The sequence below is a fragment of the Schistocerca piceifrons genome, chromosome 3, assembly GCF_021461385.2.
Source record: "Schistocerca piceifrons isolate TAMUIC-IGC-003096 chromosome 3, iqSchPice1.1, whole genome shotgun sequence".
Taxonomy (NCBI): Eukaryota; Metazoa; Arthropoda; class Insecta; order Orthoptera; family Acrididae; genus Schistocerca; species Schistocerca piceifrons.
Window position 1 is genome coordinate 840178074 of NC_060140.1, and position 18723 is coordinate 840196796.

General features: G+C 46.9%; 1 protein-coding gene across 1 annotated transcript in view; it reads left to right on the plus strand.

The window, feature by feature from the left end:
- The window catches only part of LOC124788164 (proton-coupled amino acid transporter-like protein CG1139), a 219441-nt gene that overhangs the window by 153337 nt on the left and 47381 nt on the right, over positions 1-18723 (plus strand). Inside the window, exon 4 of the mRNA XM_047255317.1 lies at positions 12595-12745. Within this exon, the coding sequence (XP_047111273.1) occupies positions 12595-12745 (151 nt within the window). The remainder of the gene's footprint in view (positions 1-12594; positions 12746-18723) is intronic.

Sequence of the window (18723 nt, forward strand, 5' to 3'; positions counted from 1 at the left end):
CGTTCTGTGCTGAGATGGGACAAGCAAATTCTGTATTTCCTACCTGCTCAAGTGGACAGCTTTCAGCCTCGAACATGTTTATGAGCCTTTTCTGGTCCTTTTAAGTAATCTTCCTCATTGTGCGATCCAGCTAGAACGAGCTCTCAGAGTTGCAGAAAATAACAGGTCCACCTCACCGTAATAATAGGAAGGAAAAGGAGAATCACTTAGCAGAGCAGTCAGTGGCAGTATTGAATACTGTCTGCAGTTATGATGCAGAGTTAAGTATCAACTACATTGACTATTGGTATGTGTATATTACATTATAAAATATGTGACGTGACACTTTGAGGATAAACTGCCACATAGCATGCTGATTATCCTTGAATGGAATAGACAGGAAAGGGGAGGGGGTGGATGCTACTCGTGTGTTTCTTGACTCGTATCCAATGTGGGCCTTTATGAGTCACAATGTGCCTCTTATAATATGTCCAAATATAGCCAGTAGACCACTGCTGTGACACTTGCACGTGGTCTAATTAAACCAATACAGGATTGTGCAGTTCTTATTTGAATATCACTGCAATCAATGTAACTTGTTTCCAGACTGAAGAAAATGTTCAATATTGGTCTAAAACAGTTTTGGAAGCTACCTGTTTCGCAGGTGAATGAAAGTTTCTTAATATTCTCTCAGTAAACCTGGCGTTTATCTTTCTCAGGACTGGATACTCATAATAAGCAATCGACTGGTCGACAAGGTCCAGTAGCCTGGATTCTCCATTCACCAGACATTAATCCTTTAAATGTTTTTTAATTCTCACCCAGTATTAACATACCTTCACCGAGGAGTCAAGCAGTATATTGCTCCCTCCTACGTATATCTCGCGAAGAGGCCATGAGGATAAAATCAGAGATATTAAATCCCACACAGAGGCATACCGACAATCTTTCTTTCCACGAACAATACGAGACTGGAATAGAAGGGAGAACCTATAGAGATACTCAAAGTACCCTCCGCCACACACCGGCCAATGGCTTGCGGAGTATGGATGTATATGTAGATGTATTGGTTCTTGCAAGTTTGTTCCTGATTTGTTTGCTGTCTGAATTTTTGGTATCGGATGTTATACTTCATTATAGCACTGGAGAGAAGGCTTACGTCAAGGTAGATGCATCACACTATTAAAGTCAGTAACTGTACTTCTATTGAAACAGGCACTATACGTACTCCAAGTATTCCTAAATTACATTCCGCATTAAGAACAATGATGGAAAGATCTACTGAAGTTATACACAATTTATTGTGCTCTAGGTTCAAAGACAAATGCCTCTGCATTCTCTAATTTGTATTCACACCACAGCTCCACTCGCGCAATTTCGTGCGAGTTAGCCCTTACTCTTAGGTTCGATACGGTTGCTTTAATATTTCGAATGTCCGTTCAACGTAACTGAAATTAATCTGATTCCTCACTGGCTACATTTCGATGCGATCGCGTGCACCCGCGACCTGCCTTGCAGACTCATTCAGGCCGGACTGACTCATTGATGCGCGCAAAAACGGACAGGTACCAAAACCACAACTCTCCCGTTACGTGGCTCAACCTCGTGCCATCTGTTCAGTTTGACATGACAGCGATAAGTAAGGGTAGCTTCGATACCTTACGTACACGATCGGTATCGGTACCCTTACCGTTTTTAGACTATGAGGACACTTAAAGGAACTATTTTTTTCACAAACATCGGCAACACGCACATGTTACGTGAATATGTATCCCTTGAATTCGGCCAAATGAGAGAGTAGCCTGTTTTGTTCGAACGAGTTGGTGGTTATTTGCACAGAATATCCGGAGAGTGTTTAAGAATGAGTGGTAAGCACATTAAGCACCTATGGTAGTGCCAACAGACAGATGAGTGTGATTTGTATCGAGGCAAATTTCCTCCTTGTTCTGACCAGTACCACCTTCTGTATATACGGAGTGTATGGCTATTACAGGCACAAACTAAACTGACGGGTAGAGGGGAATGAAACAAGTAAACAGTCCTAATAAACATAAGTCGGGAAGCCAGTGGTTTCCCCCATTTGACGTATGTGCAAGTGCAGACATGACAATGTTACAAAACTATTAACGGTTAAGAAATTAAATTTCTTTTATACAACTGGTTGTAGATTATTTTGATATACACAACTGCAATTGCTGAAGATGGATAAAATGCTATATATATTCTATCGCAGTGAGAATAAAGAAATGCCACGAGAATATATTAACATTAGGTCATATATTTATTAAGGCAGTCGTTGCAGCCGGCCGGAGTGACCGAGCGGTTCTAGGCGCTTCAGTCCGGAACCGTGCTGCTGATACGGTGTCCTTAAGTTAGGTTTAAGAAGTTCTAAATTCTAGGGGGCTGATGACCTCAGATGTTAAGTCCCATAGTGGTTAGAGCCATGTGAACCAGTCATTGCATACAGGTATCTTCCTCGGCGTATTGTAAAGGTTGAGGCAAGTACGTATGTTTCTGCAGCAAGTGATTTCACCTATCCATACAAGGCACAGAAACAACTGTGATAAAACATATTCATCAACGTTGTTGGAGAAGTTGAATGGTGGATATATGGCTTCAAAACGCCAGCTATTCAGCGGCGAACGTATGGGAATCAATGAGCATAGAGAACTGGCTGTAAGAAGTTTTTGGACGTGACAATCATTTACAACACCACAGGAATTTTTGAGAGGGTGCATCATTCTTTTCATCCACGATATCAATTTTATAGCCACGTTTGAGACCGGAATTTCGATGATTTACCATAAAGAATATTTTTATTAAGTCATTTGGATCAGACCTGCTGATAATTGGCAAAGATCAACGCTGTTTCATGAGCAATTGATTTTTAATCAGACAACACAATAATGTTTTTGTGTATGATGGTCATAGGTGGCAAAATGAGTTTGTGTAAACGAAAGACAAGTATTCATTTAGTGAAAACAAGACAGCGAATCGATCTTTTTATGTTGGAGGCACATCGTAAAGCACTGTTCAAAAAAAGTATGTAGCATTTGGCAACATTTGTTTTCAGTAGGCTTTCGCACACGCTGAGGTAATAATTTGTGTGCAGATAACTGTATTATGAGGATGTAATTTGAGTAATGGAATGATAAGCAAAACTATATATGCGTAAGTATCTTGAGTGAGTTGTGATTGTCATTCGTATATAATGGGAAGTAATGGAACATCTAAAGACCATACTGATTTATATGGTTTTATGTGCATCAGACACTGATTTGTGTAACTGTTCGAGCCTGAGGGACTATTGCTACTAGCGAGGTCACAGACAGCAAGTGACCATGCGTCCACTGGTTTTAGGAAGTGGAAAAGTGGAAATCCACCAATCCTGCAGTGAATCTCGCACTGAATACTCAGCCCTTCAATCGACAAACATATCAATGCATAATGACAGTTCTGGCATTTGACAATTTTTTTTTTTTGGTCTGCTCTGTTCAGGACGTGGATTGGCGCAGGTGCCCCTACAATAGCCTCTGAAATGATTGCGTAGAATGGTGCAACAATAAAACAGTAAAAAAACATCATCGAGGGCTGCCAACAAGACTGTGGCTGTGGCCCAGACTTTTTGGGATCTGCCATAGAGCAAAAACTGAACAAGCTCTACGGTAGGACAACCACCAGAGGCAGCATCACTTACACAGACGATGAGCTAATAACAAGGAAAAAGTTAGAGAAAAGACAGAAAGAAAGATCTCAAAACACTAAACAGTTGTTGCGTAGTGATTAAATTAACGACAGCAGAATAGAAAATAGTTCTCGTGATACTATGTAGAGTGTGAAATACTACCACAATCAGAATAAATGATCAACCAACACAAAGAGAAGAATGGTATCTTGGTGTAAAGATCGACTATCATGTGCACCTGGAAATCGTTTGTCTGAGAAGTACTACAATACTTCCCAAAACAGGATCAGTTGTCGTGAAGAATCTTTCTGCTACTACGTTGTGTAACACGAACATTTCATAATGCGGTCCCCGTCACTGTTAATGACTGTGCGTAAGTGTATGGGATCACACAACCAGAAGGGTAAAGATAGTACCGGCACTTGGCCGAAATGTAAGCATATTTGATGCAGAGACAGGCTGCAAGAAATGACAGATCATAACTACACTACTAGCCATTAAAACTGCTAAACCAAGAAGAAATACAGACGATAAACGGGTATTCATTGGACGAATATATTATACTACAACTGACATGTGATTACATTTTCACGCAATTTGGGTGCACGGATCCTGAGAAATCAGTACCCAGAACAACCACCTCTGGCTGTAATAACGGCCTTGATATGCCTGAGCATTGAGTCAAACAGAGCTTGGATGGCGTGTACAGGTACAGCTGCCCATGCAGCTTCAACACGTTACCACAGTTCATCAAGAGTAGTGACTAGCGTATTGTGACGAGCCAGTTGCTCTGCCACCACTGACCAGACGTTTTCAGTTGGTGAGAGATCTGGAGAATGTGCTGGTCAGGGCAGCAGTCGAACATTTACTGTATCCAGAAGGGACCGAACAGAACCTGCAGCCTGCGGTCGTGCATTATCCTGCTGAAATGTTGGGTTTCGCAGGGATTGTAACACATCTGAAATGTAGCGTCCACTGTTCAAAGTGCCGTCAATGCGAACAAGAGGTGACCGAGACGTGAAACCAATGGCACCCCATACCATCACGCTGGGTGATACGCCAGTATGGCGATGACGAATACACGCTTCCAATGTGTGTTCACCGCGATGTCGCCAAACACGGATGCGACCATCATGATGATGTAAACAGAACCTGGATTCATCCGAAAAAATGACGTTGTGCCGTTCGTGCACCCAGGTTCAAATGGCTCTGAGCACTATCGGACTCATCAGTCCCCTAGAACTTAGAACCCAACTAACCTAAGCACATCACACACATCCATGCCCGACGCAGGATTCGACCCTGCGACCGTAGCGGTCGCACGGCTCCAGACTGTAGAGCCTAGAACCGCTCGGCCACTTCGGCCGGCGTGCACCCACGTTTGTCGTTGAGTGCACCATCGCACGCGCTCCTGTCTGTGATGCAGCGTCAAGGGTAACCGCAGCCATGGTCTCCGAGCTGATAGTCCATGCTGCTGCAAACGTGGTCGAACTGTTCGTGCAGTTGGTTGTTGTTTTGCAAACGTCTCCATCTGTGGACTCAGGGATCGACACGTGGCTGCACAATCCGTTACAGCCATGCAGATAAGATGCCGGTTAACTCGACTGCTAGTGATACGAGGCCTTTGGGATCCAGCACGGCGTTCCGTATTACCCTCTTGAACCCACCGATTCCATATTCTGCTAACAGTCATTGGATCTTGACCAACGCGAGCAGGAATGTAGCGATACGATAAACCACAATCGCGATAGGCTACAATCCGACCTTTATCAAAGTCCGAAACGTGATGGTACGCATTTCTCATCCTTACACTAGGCATCACAACAACGTTTCACCAGGCAACGCCGATCAACTGCTGTTTGTATATGAAAAATAGGTTGGAAACTTTTCTCATGTCAGCACGTTGTAGGTGTCGCCACCGGCGCCAACCTTGTGCGAATGCTCTGAAAAGCTAATCATTTGCATATCACAACATCTTCTTCCTGTCGGTTAAATTTCGCGTCTGTAGCACGTCATCTTCGTGGTGTAGCAATTTTAATGGCCAGTAGTGTAGAAGTTCAAACGAGATAGAACATCCTCAGTCTTTTTAGAAAAACAGCGATTCCATGGGGACCAGTAATGGATTCCTGAGACACTTGCAGCCACCTCACTCCCAGTCTCTACATGGACTCTCATTCGAGAGGACAACGGATCAAATCCTCTTCGGACTATCCAACTTTGGGTTTTCTGCGACTTCCCTAAATCGTTCCAGGCAAATGCCTTGATGCTTCCTTTGAAAAGGGCACGATCAGTTTCGTTTGCGATCTTTTCCTTATCCAAGCTTGTGCTCCGTCCCTAACGACCTCGTTGTCGGCAAGACGTTGAACTCTAACATTGCTCCTACATTCTATAGCCTTCAACGATGTAACAAAAATAAAAGCATAACAGAAGTACAATCACTGTGATTCACATGTTATGCCTCAGCACGCCAGGGGCTAAAAACCCAGAAATAAAGAATATAATAATAGTAACCATGGCGTATTGCGCAACGCCCTGAGGAAAGCGTTTGAATTGGACGCCGTTTTGGAAAACCCTCAGTACTGTTATGTAGTGTAGAATTATACAACACTCATCGTGCAGCAATGAGCTATAGTACAGTAGCTCAGTCGCATGCAGAGTGCGTTTTGGATTCTGGTTGCTTACGTACCTACGTGCCGCAGGACTGAAAGCTAGTAAGCGGACGTTTTTCTTTCCTTAACATGTAGTTACTCTTCCTCTGCCTTACTTTCCCTGTCTCAGTTCCTTCGTAAAATACACTCCTGGAAATGGAAAAAAGAACACATTGACACCGGTGTGTCAGACCCACCATACTTGCTCCGGACACTGCGAGAGGGCTGTACAAGCAATGATCACACGCACGGCACAGCGGACACACCAGGAACCGCGGTGTTGGCCGTCGAATGGCGCTAGCTGCGCAGCTTTTGTGCACCGCCGCCGTCAGTGTCAGCCAGTTTGCCGTGTCATACGGAGCTCCATCGCAGTCTTTAACACTGGTAGCATGCCGCGACAGCGTGGACGTGAACCGTATGTGCAGTTAACGGATTTTGAGCGAGGGCGTGTAGTGGGCATGCGGGAGGCCGGGTGGACGTACCGCCGAATTGCTCAACACGTGGGGCGTGAGGTCTCCACAGTACATCGATGTTGTCGCCAGTGGTCGGCGGAAGGTGCACGTGCCTTTCGACCTGGGACCGGACCGCAGCGACACACGGATGCACGCCAAGCACGTAGGATCCTACGCAGTGCCGTAGGGGACCGCACCGCCACTTCCCAGCAAATTAGGGACACTGTTGCTCCTGGGGTATCGGCGAGGACCATTCGCAACCGTCTCCATGAAGCTGGGCTACGGTCCCGCACACCGTTAGGCCGTCTTCCGTTCACGCCCCAACATCGTGCAGCCCGCCTCCAGTGGTGTCGCGACAGGCGTGAATGGAGGGACGAATGGAGACGTGTCGTCTTCAGCGATGAGAGTCGCTTCTGCCTTGGTGCCAATGATGGTCGTATGCGTGTTTGGCGCCGTGCAGGTGAGCGCCACAATCAGGACTGCATACGACCGAGGCACACAGGGCCAACACCCGGCATCATGGTGTGGGGAGCGATCTCCTACACTGGCCGTACACCACTGGTGATCGTCGAGGGGACACTGAATAGTGCACGGTACATCCAAACCGTCATCGAACCTATCGTTCTACCATTCCTAGACCGGCAAGGGAACTTGCTGTTCCAACAGGACAATGTACGTCCGCATGTATCCCGTGCCACCCAACGTGCTCTAGAAGGTGTAAGTCAACTACCCTGGCCAGCAAGATCTCCGGATCTGTCCCCCATTGAGCATGTTTGGGACTGGATGAAGCGTCGTCTCACGCGGTCTGCACGTCCAGCACGAACGCTGGTGCAACTGAGGCGCCAGGTGGAAATGGCATGGCAAGCCTTTCCACAGGACTATATCCAGCATCTCTACGATCGTCTCCATGGGAGAATAGCAGCCTGCATTGCTGCGAAAGGTGGATATACACTGTACTAGTGCCGACATTGTGCATGCTATGTTGCCTGTGTCTATGTGCCTGTGGTTCTGTCAGTGTGATCATGTGATGTATCTGACCCCAGGAATGTGTCAATAAAGTTTCCCCTTCCTGGGACAATGAATTCACGGTGTTCTTATTTCAATTTCCAGGAGTGTATTATAATGGTGCAACACACTAATACATCGTATGTTTCGTGTATTATTGTGTGTTTTCTATGAACACTGCTTGACAGTTGCTAAGGAACAAATGGCAGTTGCTAAGGACCCACCAACAATTGCTACGAAACGCTCGACCAGTGATAGTAAAAGAAAATGTAGAGGACGGGACGTCTTAACTTCAGAGACGCCTATGCACGAACACTATGTATGCATTCGACAGTTCATGCTGTACGGTTTTTGACAAACGTTGTTGCTGAGCTGATTAGTGAAACATTCCGTGTGGTGCGGAAAACATGCCTGAGCGCCTACGTTCGTGGAAGAGCAGTTGGAGAGCTAGAACCCTGTCAAAATATCACTCCTGTGGTCACAGTAAAGGGTGTGTCAAAAAGTGTCATCTCACGAGTGAAAAGGGCCGCTGAAAGCTGAAATGCTATGCGAAAGCATGAAAGTGGTTGTAGACGGACCACCACTACCCAAGTGGATCAATCAGTAGCTCTAATGGCGAAAAGGAAGTATCGCCCTTAGGCAGATCGCTCCAGCCGCTCCCGGTACACGTGTCTTCCCCATAAACATTTCGTGGCTATTAAATCCGTATTGTCTGTATGCTCGAAAACTTATTACACTACTGGCTATTAAAACTGCTACACCAAGAAGAAATGCAGATGATAAACGGGTATTCATTGGACAAAAGTATTATACTACAACTGACATGTGATTACGTTTTCACACAATTTGGGTGCATAGATCCTGAGAAATCAGTACCCAGAACAACCACCTCTGACTGTAATAACGGCCTTGATACGCCTGGGCATTGAGTCAAACAGAGCTTGGATGGCGTGTACAGGTACAGCTGCTCATGCAGCTTCAACACGATACCACTGTTCATCAAGAGTAGTGACTGGCGTATTGTGACCAGCCAGTTGCTCTGCCACCACTGACCAGACGTTTTCAATTGGTGAGAGATATGGAGAACGTGCTCGCCAGGGCAGCAGTCGAACATTTTCTGTATCCAGGAAGGCCCTTACAGGACCTGCAACATGCGGTCGTGCATTATCCTGCTGAAATGTAGGGTGTCGCAGTGATCGAATGAAGGGTAGAGCCATGGGTCGTAACACATCTGAAATGTAACGTCCACTGTTCAATGTGCCGTCAATTCGAACAAGAGGTGACCAAGACGTGTAACCAATGGCACGCCATACCATCACGCCGGGTGATACGCCAGTATGCAGATGACGAATACACGCTTCCAGTGTGCGTTCAGCGCGATGTCGCCAAACACGGATGCGACCATCATGATGCTGTAAACAGAACCTGCATTCATCCGAAAAAGTGACGTTTTGCCATTCGTGCACCCAGGTTCGTCGTTGAGTACACCATAGCATGCGCTCCTGTCTGTGATGCAGCGTCAAGGGTAAGCGCAGCCATGGTCTCCTAGCTGATAGTCCATGCTGCTGCAAACCTCGTCGAGCTGTTCGTGCAGATGGTTGTTGTCTTTCAACCGTCCCCATCTGTTGACTCAGGAATCGAGACGTGACTGCACGACCCGTTACAGCCATGCGGATAAGATGCCTGTCATCTCGACTGCTAGTGATTCGAGGCCGTTGGGATCCAGCACGGCGTTCCGTATTATCCTCCTGAACCCACCGATTCCATATTCTGCTAACAGTCATTGGAACTCGACCAACGCGAGCAGCAATGTCGCGATACGATAAACCGAAATCGCGATAGGCTACAATCCGACCTTTATCAAAGTCGGAAACTTGATGGTACGCATTCCTTCTCCTTACACGAGGCATCACAACAACGTTTCACCAGGCAACGCCGGTCAACTGCTGTTTGTGTATGAGAAATCGGTTGGAAACTTTCCTCATGTCAGCACGTTGTAGGTGTCGCCACCGAATCCAACCTTGTGTGAATGCTCTGAAAAACTAATCATTTGCATATCACAGCATCTTCTTCCTGTCGGCTAAATTTCGCATCTGTAGCACTTCATTTTCGTAGTGTATCAATTTTAATGGCCAGTGGTGTAAATGTATTCCAGTTTAGCCAAGCAGTTTTCGAGAAAGTTACTTGGTTTAGGGAACATGTTGGCTGTGATCACCAACAGTGCTCCAGAGTGATACTCTCTGACGAACCCCGTGGAAGGTGATTCTGGATACCTGGTAGTGTGGAGAAGGAGTGGAACACACAGCACAGAATATTCCTGAACTTCGTCGGTATGGCCAGGGCGTTATGATGTGGGAAAGCATATGCTCAATGGCCAGTCACCTCTGTATATCTTTGCACGAGGTACGGTTACAGAATAGCTGTATAGCAGAGAGATTATTCTGGATCACAACCGTCTCTTTAGGAGTGCTGTAGGTCCTGACTTTCTTTTTATGGACGACAGTTCCCGCCGACGCAGGACCGCTGAGGCGTCGAACACACTGAAAAAGTGAAGATATTGAACGTATGGTATGCCCTGCATACTTCCTACATCTAAACCCCGTAGAGCATGCATGGGATACTACTGGCAAATTTTTTCTCTACTAATACCCGCTTCCTGAACGGCCCAACACCTGCAAACCGCCTTGAGAGAGGAATGGGACGATATTCCTCAAGGACACCTCAACTCTTTAGTAGCTAGCTTGACTAACAGATACAATACATACGTTAGTGAGTGAGGAGAGCTTATTCCTTACTGAGAGTCCAAGGAGTTGACAAGCAGTGTAGCCGCACGGGATTAGCCGTGCGGTCTCGAGCGCTGCAGTCATGGACTGTGCGGCTGGTCCCGGCGGAGGTTCGAGTCCTCCCTCGGGCGTGGGTGTGTGTGTTTGTCCTTAAGATAATTTAGGTTAAGTAGTGTTTAAGCTTAGGGACTGATGACCTTAGGAGTTAAGTCCCATAAGATTTGAACATCTGAAGCAGTGTAATTTTATGTGTTTCCTATGGACTGTTTTAGAGCCTAGATAACAAACTAAAATCAGACTGCAGCTAACGAATTGGAAATGAAGTACGAGAATTACTCCAAAAGAAATGCACACTATTTTTGTAAAAATACAGTTTTCATTCTGCATGTGTGAAAGTTTTACAGTGTGTAGATACATCCTTCCCGCTTGTTTTCAAACTTAGTTGAAACCTGTTCCCGTGAGTGGCGCCATCACAGCATGTCTTCAAGATGGCTGCTACACTTGACGTTCGTCAGGAGCAACGTGCTGTCATAGAATTCCTGTACTGTGAAAATGAGACAGTGGGAAACAGCCACAAGAGATTGGAAAAGGTGTATAGAGATGCTGCTGTCAATCGCAGTACAGTTAGTCGGTGGGCAAGCAGGTTACGTGATGAAAGCGGGCACAGCAATATTGAGGATTGCCCTTGCAGCAGCAGGCCTCGTACTGCACACACTCCAGACAATGTGCAAAGAGTTAACGAATTGTTGACTGCTGACAGACGCATCACAGCGAACGAATTGTCACGCTACGTTGGGATAGGGGAAGGAAGTGTTTGCAGAATACTGAAAGTGTTGGCGTTAAAAAAGGCTTGTGCCGGGTGGGTTCCCAGGATGTTGACAGTGGCTCACAAATAAACAAGAAAAACGGTATGAAGCGAACTTTTGGAACAGTACGAGAATGGTGGTGATGAATTTCTTGGAAGAATTGTGATAGGTGATGAAACATGGCCCCATCATTTTTCACCAGAGACGAAGAGGCAATCGATGGAGTGGCATCATGCAAATGCATCCAAGAAAAAAAGTTTCAAAACCACACTTTCTGCTGGAAAAGTTATGGCTACGGTGTTTTTCGATTCCGAAGAACTCTTGCTTGTGGACATCATGCCAAGTGGAACCACCATAAATTCTGATGCATATGTGATGACACTGAAAAAACTTCAAGCTCGACTGAGTCGTGTTCGACCACATCGGTAAAAGCAGGATGGTTTGCTGTTGCACGACAATGCACTGCCTCATGTCAGCCAAAAAACCATGGAAGCGATCACAGAACTCGGATGGACAACACTGAAACACCCACCTTATAGTCCTGACCTGGATCCATGTGACTATCATCTCTTTGGGAAACTGAAAGACTCTCTTTGTGGAACAAGGTTCAAAGATGATGACTCCCTTGTGCTCGCAGCCAAACAGTGAGTGGATCCAACAGGTTGGTACATAATTTTACCGTGCAGGTGTACAGGAGCTGGTTCAAAGATGGCGAAAGGTAGTTGAGAGGGATGGAAATTGTGTGGAGAAATGAGAATATTGTTCCTAAAGGATGTGTCTACACACTGTAAAACTTTCAAACATGTAGAATAAAAGATGGATTTAAAAAAAATAGAGTGCATTTCTTTTGGAGTGTCCCTCGTAAAATCATCAAGCCAACGTCATGTGAGTTTTAACTGGATATCTCAAATCGTACCTGTCGAATTTAGAAATTCTTCTCACAGCTAGTATGGGTATATAGCCGATACATTGCTATCTATAGGATTTGTAAAATGAAGAAAATATTCTGTATATTTCTTGTTGTTATTGTAGCTGAGTCGTTATTTCCATTTCTCTTTACATAGTTTTATGTTCTCTTATTGTTTTTCCTCCAACGCACTCGGTAGGCATCATGAGATACGCTGAGACATTGTCTCGTTGAAACGATGTCGATACGAATAAAAATTAGAGAAATACGCTAGTCTTCTGCGGACAGAGCAGTTTTTGTTGATTGCTGCGACCGTTGTCTGCCCACAGGGACCTGGGGGCGCTGATGCACCTGCTCAAGTGCAGCCTGGGTTCGGGGATCCTGGCGATGCCGATGGCCTTCAAGAACGCGGGAACCGCCGTCGGCTTCATCGGCACGGTGCTCATCGGCATGCTCTGCGGCCATTGCGTCCACATGCTGGTCAGTAGCGGCTCCACCACCGGCACTCGGCAAAACCGACGCTCTGTCGCTGCAAAGAGTGCAACAAGTCGTCTGAGGGCTGACATCTCACAGCTAGACGTTGACCCCGCGTTTATGACGGCTAGCATTATAGCCTCTTGCATTGTTTCTCATAACACTAAAAGAGGTTTATGACTCCACTTAGCTGTCAAGCACTTTTTAAGATCACGTTACGCTACAGCCTATGCACCTCGTCTAGGAAATGACTAGAGTCGTTGCATCTCGGCCTGTATTGTCCAACGGAGGCAAGTACATCCTTGGTCTGGAGAGGCAGGTCCCCTAGGAAATGTAAAGGATTAGTATTACAATTTCACTGTTCTTCTGGCGGTACGTCTAGTAAAATGTAACTCGAATAAGAATTTTGTACGTTATTCAAACATAAATGCGTAGGCTTCCTTGGACAGAGTCAGTTGGCATAAAGTTTCAAAATGTAAAAGCTGTACTGCAGAAACCAACGTTTCGGCTGCGGCTGCGGCTAATGTGGTTTACCTGCGTGGAGTGGGTTACACACTGAAGCGCCAAAGAGTCTAGTCTAGGCAGGCGTCTTCAAATACAGAGATACGCAAACAGGCAGAATACGGCGCTGCGATCGGGAACGCCTACAGAAGACAAGTGTCTGGCGCAGTTGATAGATCGATTACTGCTGCTACAGTGGCAGGTTATCAAGATTTAAGTGAGAATGAACGTGGCATTATAGTCGGAGCACGAGCGATGGGACACAGCATCTCCGAGGTAGCGATGAACTGGAGATTTTCCCGTACGACCATTTCAAGGGTGTACCGTAAATATATGGAAACCGGTAAAACATGAAATTTCCAACATCAGTGCGGCCGGAAAAAGACCATGCAAGAACGCGACCAACGACGACAGGAAAGAATAGTGCAACGTGACAGAAGTGCAACTCTTCCACAAATTTCTGCAGATATCAATGCTGGGCCATCAACAAATGTCAGTGTGCGAAGCATTCAACTGAACATCATCGATATAGGCTTTTGGAGCCGAACGCCCACTCGTGTATCTTCGATGACTGCACGATACGAAGCTTTGCACTTCACCTGAGCCCGTTAACACCGTTTTTCAATTGTTGATGACTGGAAACATGTTGCCCAGTCAGACGTCTCGTTTCAAATTGTATCGAGCGGACGGACGTGTACGGGTATGGAGACAGCCTCATGAATCCATGATCCTACATGTTAGCAGGGGACTGGCCAAGCAGGTGGAGGCTCTATAATGGTGTGGGGCTTGTGCAGTTAGAGTGATATGGGACCCCTGATACGTCTAGATAGGACTCTGACAGGTGACAAGTACATAAGCATCCTGTCTGATCACCTGCATCCATTCTTGTTCACTGTTGCATTCCGACGGACTTGGGCAATTCCAGTAGGACAATGCGACACTCCACAGGTCCAGAATTGCTACAGAGTGGCTCCAGGAACATTCTTCTGAGCTTAAACACTTGCGCTCTGTTCAGAAGAGCTCTCCACCCCCTCGCCCCTCGGCCTCCTGTACTCTTTCGGATTTATGGACAGCCCTGCAGGATTCATGCGGTAGGTTGGTTAGGTTTAAGTAGTTCTAAGTCTAGGTGATTGATGACCTCGGTGTTAAGTCCCATAGTGCTTAGAGCCATTTGAACCATTTGAATCTTCCTAAGCGTACATTTTTCTGTAAACATAGTATAGCCTATCAAGTTTGATTTTCCTTTGTACGAGAGATATCGTTTCACTGAGATCATCTGAAATCCATTCTCCATACTTTACGTTTTTGGTTCTACTGACATGCATGACAGCACTGACTTTCGTCGTTCTAGAGGCGTCTTTAATATTGGTAACGCATTTGGTCTTTCCGATGCTCATCGATAGGCATTTTTTTCTCTGCCATTAAATGCAGTGCATGAAGTTGCATAGTAGCTTCTTGCGTATCGTTTGTCAACGGGGTCGGGTCTTTTGCAAAACCTAGGCGATGGATCGATAGGTTTTCTGCTCTGATCCCCGTCCCTAATCCGGTGTTCGCTGTTAGAGATCTGATCCATTCTCCGACGATTTTTTCCAGGACACGGTTAAATAATTATCGTGAAATACCATGCTCTTGCCTTATTTTATTATTTGGGAATTAGCTTGGGCGATAGCAATGTCCACACGAGACCTATTCGGAAAGTAAGGTCCGATAGGTCGCGAAATGGAAACGACTGTGAAGATGGTTCAAATGGCTCTGAGCACTATGGGACTTAACTTCTCAGGTCATCAGTCCCCTAGGACTTAGAACTACTTAAACCTAACTAAGCTAAGGACATCACACACATCCACGCCCGAGGCTGGATTCGAACCTGCGACCGTAGCGGTCACGCGGTTCCAGACTGACGCGCCTAGAACCGCACGGCCACACCGGCCGGCGACTGTGAAGATGAATTTTTTTTTCAACAGTTAGCAAAACCTTCCAGATACCTGTCTACATAGTCGCCGCTCAGACATAGACATTTGTCGTTGCACTGCACCAACTTTCCAGTATTCTCGTCATAGAAGGCAGCCACCTCTGCTTTTCGCCAATGCTCTACGCTATTCTACAGCTCGTTGTCTGTGTCAAAATGTTACCTTCATAGCCACCGTTTCATGTGAGCAGAGCTAAAACTCAGGGGGAGTGAATTACGATCTGTATTGTGGGTTTACGTGCTCACTGTTCACCCAGGAATGGAAACAGCGACGTGATGCGATCGACGAGCATACTAGAGACACTGCCGAGCACATCTATGCAAGGTGTCACCGAGTTTTCACTGATTTCTATTTCGCGTTCAATCGGACCTTACTTTCCGAATAGCCCTCGTAACAACAGAAACAGTTAAGGTCACTGGATTTTATGTCTACCCATCAGCGGATGGAAAAAGCCGCATGTGATGACGTCCCTAATATTGGCGCTGGACCACCGTAATAGATACGGACACAACTGCCTGGGATTTGAAGTCCAAACATATACTGGAAAAAGTGCAACACTTATACGAATTTTGCCACAGTGTCACCCTTACGGCCGGCACCTGGTGGCCGAGCGGTTCTAGGCGCTTATGTCTGGAACCGCGCGACCGCTACGGTCGCAGGTTTGAATCCTGCCTCGGGCATGAATGTGTGTGATGTCCTTAGGTTTAAGTAGTTCTAAGTTCTTGGGGACTGATGACCACAGCAGTTAAGTTCCATAGTGCTCAGAGCCATCTTACCTTGCTCTTACCATTTGAACCATTTTCACCCTTACGTATTTATTTTCCGTTTTACCCACTGGCATCACACTTTAATAGCTGTCCCCGCACCTAGCATTGTTGAGTGAATGTGTTATTTTGACCCCACCACCTGTTGCTTTGAATATAAACTCCTGGAAATGGAAAAAAGAACACATTGACACCGGTGTGTCAGCCCCACCATACTTGCTCCGGACACTGCGAGAGGGCTGTACAAGCAATGATCACACGCACGGCACAGCGGACACACCAGGAACCGCGGTGTTGGCCGTCGAATGGCGCTAGCTGCGCAGCATTTGTGCACCGCCGCCGTCAGTGTCAGCCAGTTTGCCGTGGCATACGGAGCTCCATCGCAGTCTTTAACACTGGTAGCATGCCGCGACAGCGTGGACGTGAACCGTATGTGCAGTTGACGGACTTTGAGCGAGGGCGTACAGTGGGCATGCGGGAGGCCGGGTGGACGTACCGCCGAATTGCTCAACACGTGGAGCGTGAGGTCTCCACAGTACATCGATGTTGTCGCCAGTGGTCGGCGGAAGGTGCACGTGCCCGTCGACCTGGGACCGGACCGCAGCGACGCACGGATGCACGCCAAGACCGTAGGATCCTACGCAGTGCCGTAGGGGACCGCACCGCCACTTCCCAGCAAATTAGGGACACTGTTGCTCCTGGGGTATCGGCGAGGACCATTCGCAACCGTCTCCATGAAGCTGGGCTACGGTCCCGCACACCGTTAGGCCGTCTTCCGCTCACGCCCCAACATCGTGCAGCCCGCCTGCAGTGGTGTCGCGACAGGCGTGAATGGAGGGACGAATGGAGACGTGTCGTCTTCAGCGATGAGAGTCGCTTCTGCCTTGGTGCCAATGATGGTCGTATGCGTGTTTGGCGCCGTGCAGGTGAGCGCCACAATCAGGACTGCATACGACCGAGGCACACAGGGCCAACACCCGGCATCATGGTGTGGGGAGCGATCTCCTACACTGGCCGTACACCACTGGTGATCGTCGAGGGGACACTGAATAGTGCACGGTACATCCGAACCGTCATCGAACACATCGTTATACCATTCCTAGACCGGCAAGGGAACTTGCTGTTCCAACAGGACAATGCACGTCCGCATGTATCCCGTGCCACCCAACGTGCTCTAGAAGGTGTAAGTCAACTACCCTGGCCAGCAAGATCTCCGGATCTGTCCCCCATTGAGCATGTTTGGGACTGGATGAAGCGTCGTCTCACGCGGTCTGCACGTCCAGCACGAACGCTGGTCCAACTGAGGCGCCAGGTGGAAATGGCGTGGCAAGCCGTTCCACAGGACTACATCCAGCATCTCTACGATCGTCTCCATGGGAGAATAGCAGCCTGCATTGCTGCGAAAGGTGGATATACACTGTACTAGTGCCGACATTGTGCATGCTCTGTTGCCTGTGTCTATGTGCCTGTGGTTCTGTCAGTGTGATCATGTGATGTATGTGACCCCAGGAATGTGTCAATAAAGTTTCCCCTTCCTGGGACAATGAATTCACGGTGTTCTTATTTCAATTTCCAGGAGTGTATTTTAAGTATGCGCCACGAACACGTCTTAGTCGTATGAGATTACCGGTTCCGTTTGCCGGCCGCAAGCGGTTATTTGTGTAGAAATAAATGTGATTGTGCGGGATAGTTAAATTGTTTTCAGAATGGTGGAACCTGGAGGACGGAGCGAGAAGACCACGGCTCTCCCGCCCCGCCCGCCGACGTCATTGAAGCGTCATCCGGGTTACGCCCTCCTTCTGCGTTCCCACGTCACGCGACTCATTCTGAACACCCCATAACTCCTTCCAGAAAGTCACTTTACAGGGCCATCTGTCTTGCCGACTGCAGTAGACCCCGTTTACTCACAGCGCCATCATGTTTTTACTACTAACACTCGTGACCTCTTACAGCTCTGACTAGCTTTCGCCATGTTTTCGCTACAGTAAAAGTCGTTTGTGATTCCACTTTGAGGTGAAGCTCTTTTTTATGCCTCGTTACGCCATCGTATTTTTACTGCTTAAACTCACAAATAATTAAAAGAGACGTAGCCGCTCTGCTGTCGAGGTAAAGGAAGTAATTGGGTGGTGTCACATCACTGGTATGGATCAAGATCTCGAACTGGTTGTAAGAGTGACAGCCGAGTACAGCGAGGGTAGTCATTATATTAGTACATTTAATCGTTGCTGTTAGTCGGTACTCGACGTATCTGACGCACATTTCATAGATAGTTGAGTCAATAAGTATTCTACGTGCCACCACATCGATAGTACCTGGTATCAGGGCAGTATGTTACCACCAAACACAAACTTTACAGAGCTTCTGTAAAGTTTCGAAGGTAGGAGACGAGATACTGGCAGAAGAAAAGCTGTGAGGACGGGGCGTGAGTCGTGCTTGGGTAGCTCAGTTGGTAGAGCACTTGCCCGCGAAAGGCAAAGGTCCCGAGTTCGAGTCTCGGTCCGGCACACAGTTTTAATCTGCCAGGAAGTTTCATATCAGCGCACACTCCGCTCCTCGGTGAAAATCTCATTCTGAAAAGAAGAATTGTCTTGACATTTCACTGAAACAATTGACTTTCATGTTGTGAGTTTGAAATACATATAACAAATGAGAGCTCTGCCATACAATTGGAGAGTCTTTTGGACTTATAGAAGGTAAATCAAAAGTGACCGACAAGCTTTCAGAGGTTGTTCATGGATATCTTCTGAGT